Here is a 9696-nt window from a genome sequence, read left to right as displayed (position 1 = left end):
AATGTGGCTCCAAGGCCCCCTTTCCCCATCACACCACCAGCTCTGTGCATGAACAGACGCTCACAGCAGGGAGTTTAAACACACAGCTTGGATGTTTTCATGGCACACGCTAACTGTGCTCAGCACGAGGAGGGCTTCTGCTCAGAGCTGGCAGCCTGCAAGTCTCATCTCTTCTGCACCTTCTGGAGCCTCAGAGCCCAGTGTGGCTGTGATTCCATCTTAAAACACTGCAGCACTTTCCTAAAAATCTTTTGCCACACAAGCTGTTGATTAAGATGGACCTGTGCAACTCCGTAACAGAACCAGCCTGCCCACTGCCATAAAACAACCTGCATTTGGACTCCTAATCCCCTCCCGTGACCACCATGTTAAGCCACACATCAAGGGCCCATAAGGTGAGCTCTTGAGAGACCAACTCACATCACCTTCAGCTGTACCTGAAGCCACTAAAGCTGATTAAAAAATACTTTTACTGTAACATTTTACCAGACATGTAATGTTTTTTGTATTCTGAAAAACTTCTGTGATAAACTTTTGCTACAAAGTTTGCTACATCTCCTATCTCAACAATTATTAATAAACAGAGGATCAGAAGGATTTACCCATAAGTTCAAGTTGTATTAGAAACACATCCCATAGATTTACTTCCAAGACGCTTCAATTTTACTACCCTTCCTCCTAGGAGATCGTTTTTGTACAAGGACATAATACAACTTTCTGATCAGATTTGTAGGAGGAGCCCATGAATTACTTAACGAGCAGTCAGTGGTGTGACTGACTTCTCATGCAGATTCTCCAGAGGGAGAACAGCCCACGGCAGCCACTCACCACATTAGAGATCAAACAGCTCCACTTTATTAGCTCTCACAGCCTATTTCAAAGATTTCCACCTCAGGAGGCCTCAGCTCAGACCTGCCTGTGACAGGCTGCAATGAACATCACCCACCTCCTGCTGAAAGGCTGCTGCCGCCTGGGAAGAACTGACTGCCTGCCTCAGCCTGAGGGGCCTGGGGCGTGTCCGCAAGGGGAAAACAACAGACGAGGCCATTTAAACCCCGTGCAAATTAAGGCGAAAATTTTACACCTCCACAAGGGCCATTAATGCACTACAAGTTCTGTACAGGTTTTCCCCAAAGTATCACTCATCTCCAGCGGTTATTGTCTGGATCTAAAGCTCTGCTGTCCTCCGCTGCCCTGGTGCTCTTCTAACACCACAGACGCTGAAAGAGGTCTGGGAGGACCTGCATGGTTCCCTCAGGAAGCACCGCCCCGCCCGAAGGCCGCTGCTCCCCTCCAGCCCAGCAGCTCAGCGGTGTGCCCGCACTCCGCACCTTCTTCCCGCTGGACAGCCCCTGCCCGGGCCCCGCTCCAAGACTCCTTCCCCCGGCACTCCGCCTCAGCTTCCCCGGCCCACACGGCAAACAAAATGGCGCCGCGACCGCCTCACGCCCAAGGGCTGCTCCTGCTGCCAATCACCCGTCAGCCTATCAGAGCTCACCGGGGCCCTGAGGGCCCCGCCCCCGCGAAAAGCGCGGGAAACCGTGAGGGCGCTGAGGAGGCGCCCGGCGGGGCTTGAGGAGCCGGAGGGTGTGGGGTGGTCTTCGAGCCCCTCCTCGGCTAAATCCACCTCAAACAGCCCGGTTCTACTGCAGTCAGCTCGGTTCCACTCATCCCCCATTCAACAGGAACTTACACCGCCATGAAACACTTGACTTCAATGTTAAACTCAACAAACATGGCTCCTGAGCAAAGCCCTCCCGGACTCACAGCCCGAGTTTCCTACCGTGCCTGTGGCCAGATTATCCCGAGGAAAAGCCCTCAGTCCCAGATTACACTGTTGTGCTTGTTGGTATGCAGAAAATGCAGCAAAACCAAGCCTTTGTTGCTCAAATGCATTAGGATGTACAGTGGTAAATTATACCAAAATCTCTGTATGAAGAGACCTTGATGGTCTTTGGCAATACAGAAGGAAAAATACTGCACAATAAAGTGATAGGAAAAGGAGGAAAAATTAAAACAGAAAGCAACCCCCTGAGCATCCCCTGACGGCTCATTTCCAGTATTGTTTTTTCTTTAGGAAGGACTCTCAGTTCAGTCTGTGGGCTCACAGGAGCTCCCCTGATCCATCAGGGCTCCGGGCACGAGGCTGGGCGAGCCGCCCGCCCGCAGCGCTGCCCCCGCACCCGCCGAGGGCTGGAAAACCTCCCTGGATTAAACTCTTATGGTAGGCACCTCCAAAGTGTCTAAAGTTAGGCTGGATGAATGTGAGCCAAGCTGTTGAACAGATGGAGTGAAATCCTCCTCTAGATAACAGGAACTTTATATCACTGCCACAGATAAGAAGGGCAGCTAAAAAAAGTCGGGGAGGTAGTTACATAAATTTCAAGACAGCTTACCAGCAATGCTTAAAGGTAAAACTTTCCAATAGATCCTGAATATCCACTTCCAGCTGCAGACCCTGAGCTGCCAAGAAGTTCTGCAACACAAATGAGATTGTGACACTCGAGCTCCCACACTGAGACCATTGGAACTTAACTATACAGCACAAACACGCAAAGCATTTGGAAGCTGGAGCCTGGGGCACAGGAGATTAACCCCAGCATCAGCAGACTGGCACTGAGCTGGAGTTCAGTACTCAAACCCAGCTGAGGCACATGTGAACAGAAAGGTGATTGACTACCAGAAAATAACCATCTCATTAATGCCCCAAATGCTACCAAACACACTCATTCCTTTTCTCTTACAGGGCGGTAAAATACTTGTGCTCACAGCATTTCTGACTCTATGTGGTTTTCTACCTTCCTTATTCATAGTTTTGAACATTTTGAAATTCAATTTCCCCATCTTAAAACTGACCTGCTTCCTTGTCTTTCAAATGTAATTATACTTCCAAAGATGCACACCTCAGCACTGGATCCATTTTTCTGAGTTAGCTGTGGATATTTTAGATGGAGTTGAATGTGAAATACATTGTTAATATTTGTTTCTGAGCACCAAAAACCTTCAGGTAGGCATCTAAAATAATCCGCGACTGGAAACTGACTATAAAGTGTTTTGGATGAAATGCTGTGAAACAATTATGCATGTTCTGCATCCATACTGAAAGAGGAGTATATGCTGCATGCAATTTGAAGATAATGTTTATTTAGAGAGTGGAAGACATTAAATAATCAAGCAGCTTTTTCTCTTCCTTTAAGTACCTCTTTTTTGGAGGAAAATGCACTATTATACTATTTCCCTTTGAGAAAGACAAGTGGATGAAGGGTTCTTGGGTTGCTTCCTCCTGTCCCCTACTTACCTTTAAACCTTCTCTAAAGGTTGCAATTATTAAGAAGCTGCAGAGCTGACCTTACCCAGGGATGCACCTCTGGGAAGACCAAGCAGCAGAGACCACACAAACCACATGATGCCATTCTCTTAAAGCAAAATACAGCTGGGAAAGGGGCATCACAGCAGCCTCCTAGAGCAGGGCTGCTTCCCGAGCCACCTCTGGTGGTTTTGGTGACAAGAACCCATTTGCTCTCCTGGTCATCCCTGCAGAGCACAGGGCTGGGGAGCAGAGCTGCTGTGACCCAATTACTGCAGCCCTGAAGTCGTGCGGGCTCAGCCACGGCTACAAAACCCTGCTGAAGATGACATGAACCACACTTGACCCCACAGAATTTGTTACTGATGGTGATAAGCAGAGATAGTCTACATTTATTTTGCAGATTCAAGCAGAATTTGGAGGGCCATGGGAAAAAAAAAATGTTCTAAATTGGACATGTTTGAGAAATACTGAGTCACAAGTTTCAAGCTGCACAAGGTCACTTTTGCAGTTTCTTTTTTCAAAGCAAACCCTAGATTTTATTATATAAAAGCAGTGTTGGCAGCACTCAGAACATGCAGTCTTTTTTAGCAAAGCCCTTTGCAGCATGACTGTGGCTTCAGTCTTGGAGAAGCCTGCAGATGCTACTGCTTCTACTTTAAGAAGAAAATTAGCTTTATATTGCAAAATATTTAATAATTTTCAGTTCAAATGAAATGAAACAACAAAATAGTTATACAATTTTACTAGTTTATATTTCAATTCATAAAGTATACACACTGCAACTATGCTACCACAATGTCCACGCATCTAATATTGATGGAGTTACAGTAATTTTTTTTTTGGTATTAAACAATAGAGATAATGTATGCAGTTAAGGAAAAAAGCTTGGACATAGCATGTTCTATCCTGTAGTTACAGAGTACATTAGCTAGCATTAGTACAGTAAACAAGAAAAAGTTAGAAATACAAAATAAACCAAATATCTTTATATACAAACCAGTGCCTCATATTGTTACCAGCTTATACTCACACTGCACACAAAATTTATCCACTGATGCAATAGATACTTCAGCATAACACAAACCATTATAAATTAAAAAAATTACAAGGTGCAAAACTCCATTCTACAGCTTTCTGGTGAGAACTCAATACAATCCAAGGAATGAGAACTCCAAGCACGTTTAGCACCTACCAGTGCAACTGCATCGAGCGTGACAAATGACCTACACCACCTCAGAATGCTACCAGGAAGCGAGTTGGACAGCTAGAGATGCTCGCAGCTACACTCACGCTGTGATTTTTGCCTCATATATATCTCAGTTTATTGTTTCTTTGTCCCATTCATACCTATGTGCAAAACTAAAACCTGGGAGCTCTGTCGGAGCCCCGCAGAAGGCCTGCTACAGCCAGGTAAAAACAAACAAACAAAAACAAAACAGAAACCTGACAAAACCCAGACAGACTCCATTGAATGTCAGACCATCCACATAATTCATATTATCAGCAGTCCTGGCGCTGGGGATTTGAACGCTGCTGATATGTGGATCAAACAGTATGACACAAGTGAAACGGAAATTTGCCCACAATTCCGATTGCTCTTGCCTAGCACTTGGACAAGTCTCCCAGCCTCCGGTGGCAAATTGGTTTGGCAGCCCATGCCAAAAAAGCCCAGAGTTGCATAGAATTGATTAGTAACAGAAAGAAATGCCAAACACAGAGAGATGGATGCTGCATCTACTAAAACAAAGTGGGGTTGCTCGACAGGAATGCTGAAATCATCCCCATTCATAAAGCAAAACATGTCACCTCCTACTCTCCATTTCCTACCTCTGGGGACTGCTTTCTGGCACTGATGTAGTTCTTGATAAACTTGTATTTTTTTGTTGCATTTTTTCCTTTTTTTTTTTTCTTTTTTTTCTTTTTTAGCTTTGTTAGTGACACTTTTCCTTTCAAATAAAATATTAAAAAAGGTTATAACTGTAAAAAAACCTATCATATGTAAACTTAACAATTAGGGTTTGGTAAGTTCTCGTACCTAGTCTGTGAAAAGCCTCCAGCCAGACGCAGAATGGAGTGTTTCTCGGAAGAGCTTCAACCTAGCTACATCACCTGTTAAATATCAGTAGTATGAACATCCCATGTCTAGCAATAAAACCTCTCTTGTGTTTCCATCCTCTTTATCACTGACCTATTGAAATCCTGACATGCTGTGTTTCTATTATATTTACATTCTGGTCCTCTCATGTCACAGAATTAAACATCTGGCCAAGGAAGGCAACAAAAGGTGTTAAGAAGGTGTGTTTGACAGAACTGCTTTTCAACAAGTCTCTTTTCCTTGGACTCCAGTCACTGTTTTTATAGAGCTTATTGTTCTGTTGAACCACGTTTTCTTTGCAGCTTGTACTTCGTTCAAGGCCAGACCCAAATGGTGTTCCAAATCCTGCAAACAGAAGAGTAATTTCCTTAATTTGTTACATATTCACAGCACAAGGTTATAGGAGTTAAAGCCAGAAGGCTCTAGAACATCTACAAGCTCTTGGCCACTTCAGAAGTTAAACAAGTCTTACATAAATTAAAAGCAGCACAATAAGCTGACAAAGAGAAAAAAAAGCTTTGAAAAGCAAAACAAGACTTGTGTCATTGCCCTCAGTGAAACATTCCACTTTCTTCAGTACATCCAAACTCTTTAATTGTCTTCCATCTGAGGAGGAGCTATTCCCACAGGAAGTGGACTTTCTACAAAGTAATTTTTACCTTTCTGTGAACAAGCTGCACTGACATATCAGTTTTAGGGTAAAAGCACAATGTTGTCATATTTTACAGAAATACTTCAGGTACCTGGAGTGCTTTGCAATCGTGTTTTAAGAAACATGTCTAACATTTGTCAATGTTACTTCTTCATTTAGCACTGATTGTGAGATAAAGACATGCATGATTCAGTACTCTGTCAGAGCTTGGGCTCCTTCCAAGCAGTTGCAGGAGATCAGGCAGCCAGCACTGCACTGCAGACAGGCAGATGTCTGGAAGCTGTAGTGGCTGCTAAATACAGTTCATGCAATTTCAATTATATCGTCTGCATACAGCAAGTTTCAGACGCAGTGTTTGGTTAAATAACCCATGCAGGAAATAGCAGGTTACGGTTTCAACCAACAGGATCTGTTCCAATCCCTCTACAGCTCACACACAGATTTTTCTAGGAATGCAGACGCTGTACAGACTACAAAACAAACTCCCAGAGCATTACCTGTATTTTACATTCCGCCTCCACAAGCTGCAGCTTGGTCTGGGCCAGCTCAAGCTCCATTTCCCTCAGCTGGTTCTTCAGTGTTTCCTTCTCCTCATCCGTGTCCTCGTCTGAACCATCCTTGGCAGTGCTGGCCACCTTCACCCGGCCTTCCTTATTGAAGAACTCGCGGCAGTGCTCGCAGTCATCCACCTTTTGCTGAAGTAAACACCTGGCTGTGAGCCACGTGCTGGGATGTGGGCAAAGCCTGCTCCTGCCTCTGCTCTGGAAGAGCAGCTCCACACCAGAGGAACCACGAATGGGAACTTCTGGGGAGGCACAGCCAGGCAGGAGCTCCTGCCAGCCCCACACTCACGGCTTTGGAAACACTGCTGTGTTTGTTTTGCTACAATAATGGGCTCTGTCGCTCTCACTGTTACTTTAAGGTAAAAAACAGTCACAGAACCTCTTCCAGAAAAAGAAGACCCCTCAAAAAAAACCCCCCAGCATCAACATTAGCATGTAACCACTATGGCATGAGAGGACTCACCTCTTCTCCCAGATCTCCCCCTTACAATCTTCTCTTTCATCTATGGGGACTCTCAGCCACCATTTTAGTAATGAAATAAATTGTGTGCTTGCTGCTATGATTTTGCTAAGAGATTGAAACATTGTAGACTGTGGATCTATCTGGTCTCTTACCCGTATTTTCTCAATTTCAGCTTTATTTGCTGTTTGTTGCTTTTCCAGTCGCTCACTCAGCTGGGAACAAATCTGACAAGCAAAATTATGTTACCAGACCATTTATAAATGTAAATTCTCTCCCAAATGAATCCTAAAGCACAAATAAATGCTGTTGCAATATTAACATGGATAGTCTAAGGACCCTTAGAAAGCTAGAAAAATTGGGATGCTGCATTAAGCTGTCCCATTGTACATTTTCCCATTCTCTACATATTCTTCTATCCCCACAGGAAAAGGTGCAATTCCCACACAAGTTATTTACAGTTTTGCCTTGCTAAAGGAGCCAGAAAAGGTTAGGAATAGCATGACCCTTTTGTTGCCTTTGGGAAAAAAGAACAGGCAAGACAAAGTAATTAAAAAATCTTAATTCATTTCCTGAGACCTGATATGGGCCTACTAAAGAGACACATGATTTGCTCCCTTGATATCTTCTGATCAGCAGCTTGAATGCCAAAGCAAAGCCTTGAAAGGAAAAAGGCATCTTTTTTTTTATTTCTGAGGTGCATTTGATTGACAAAGCAAAGATGAGAGAGAAGCTTTATTTGGCATGAAGTAAACCTTTGATATCCAGGAGCCCATTTGAACAAGATCTGTCTTGTAACTGAGGCTGTGGTGACTGCTGATCTACAAATCCCCACATCAGGGGCAAACAGGACTGACCACTTCAAGATCTCAGCCAAAGAAAATGCAAAACCAGCCATAGGCTTCCCATTTAGAACAGCTAAATTGTGTCCTCAAATGCATGGCACAAACGACATTGATTTCCAGAAATCTCCTGAATTACCCAAAAGCCTTGTACTTTGACAGCAAACCACATCATCACGAAGTTGTACTTACCTGTTTGTAGTCACCAATAATAGAGCTGTTCTTTTTGATCTCTGACTCTGCCTTATCTAGTTCCCTACGACACATTTCCTTCAGCTGTAAGGGGAAAAAAAAGAAAATAAAGGGTTTATATTGGTGTAGTCTGAAAAATACCCAGTTGCTATTTCTTTCTTTTCCTTAACCTCACTGCTCTGCTCTACCCAGGTACCCAGAGTGCAGCTCAGCTACATGCAGGCAGGGTAAAGCCAGGCTTTGGTGGCCATCACTGACAGAGCAGTGGGCTAGCCAAGGCAAGGAGGGATTCAAAAAGTGCTGACAGCTGAAGTCCTGCACTGCCTCTCTGTGCAGCATCTGGCACAGGCTGTGACACCGTGGTTTCAAGTTAAAAATTCCCCACCCTATGAAGCACCTGGAAGGAAAATGCCAAATTCTGCTTTGCTGACGTCCTTTACACCACAGAAGAGGGACAAACATGACTTAGAACATTAAGCCCTTCCCACACTTGTCACTTTTTATTTTTATCATTTCTGTACTGTACAGAACAGCGAGAATGACAGAAATGCCCCAACCTGAGCAGATTCTTCCTCCAGGCGCCTCTTTTCTTCTTCTGCATCAATCAGCTTCTGTTTGGTCATTAGCAGCTCCTTATTGAGGGCATCTGCCTTCTCCTCTGCCTGAAACACAGAGTGGAGGCTGAGCAGAGGCTTCCCTGCTGTGTCTCCACCAGGACAGAGCCCAGAGTGCAGCCATTCCAGTCTTATTAAGGTTTGGTTCATTGCTATTAAAAACAATAAAACTTTATTCTGAAAATTATTTTTCTAAAACTTCCCATCTGCAACAGCAAAGCAGCAAAACATCAAAATTGATGGCATGTACCACTACTCCAGCCCTCTAAAATGCCTCTTGAATTCAGTGATTAATTTTAGCAAAACTGGAGTACGGATTGCTCCAAAGAAATCCAATACCAGAAATAAGTTTCATTTTCTTGTCCAGTCTGGAAGTTGACCAATACATTCTGAAGACAACCAAAGGCACAGAACAGCTCACAATGTGCAAGATCAATATAAGACTATAACCAGCTCAGACCTAAGTTTAATTTGCAAACATTCAACCTTGCAATGAAAACAGAATTAATGAAAAATGCCTCTAGAACATTTAAAAAGCCCCCAGAACTCTATGAGACGTCCCAATGGATGTAAGACCATCCCAGAAAATACTGCATGAAAAAAAACTGAGCTACCAAAGCAAACGTAAGTCAGACCCGTCTCTCCTTTCTCCTGGGAAAGAAATATCCCACCAGAAACCAACAACCCCTTTTTACTGCAGTTTTTAAAGCACAGAAATATATTGTTGAAAAATCTTTATAAACCACTAAAACTCTGCAAAGTTAAGACATCTTTTCCTGTCGCATACACACAACACAGCCCTTCCCAATAGGTGTATGGATTCTACATAAAAATAGATCAGTAACTCAACTGATATATAAAATCTTCAGAAAGTAGCTGTACCAATTCCCTTCAAAGGAAGAAAATCAAAAAGTGAATTTTAGTCCCTTAAAGTCCTGCTGATCCTTTAAAACAGACGGCAAAGGCAA

At 43.7% G+C, this 9696-nt stretch overlaps 1 protein-coding gene across 3 annotated transcripts in view; it reads right to left on the bottom strand.

Annotated features, from left to right (window-relative positions):
• Positions 1-4046: 4046 nt before the first annotated feature.
• RABGAP1 (RAB GTPase activating protein 1) overlaps positions 4047-9696 on the bottom strand; it is a 60765-nt gene continuing 55115 nt past the window's right edge. For all 3 annotated transcript variants that reach the window (XM_084219948.1, XM_084219949.1, XM_084219950.1), the window contains 5 exons: positions 8672-8776; positions 8115-8198; positions 7236-7307; positions 6555-6752; positions 4047-5750 (listed from right to left, as the gene is read on the bottom strand). In XM_084219948.1, coding sequence (XP_084076074.1) covers positions 5628-5750; positions 6555-6752; positions 7236-7307; positions 8115-8198; positions 8672-8776 — 582 coding nt within the window. In that variant the 3' untranslated portion in view covers positions 4047-5627. The remainder of the gene's footprint in view (positions 5751-6554; positions 6753-7235; positions 7308-8114; positions 8199-8671; positions 8777-9696) is intronic.

The sequence above is a fragment of the Fringilla coelebs genome, assembly GCF_963513975.1.
Source record: "Fringilla coelebs genome assembly, chromosome: 21".
NCBI classification, from domain to species: Eukaryota; Metazoa; Chordata; class Aves; order Passeriformes; family Fringillidae; genus Fringilla; species Fringilla coelebs.
This window is presented reverse-complemented; position numbering and strand designations above follow the sequence as displayed.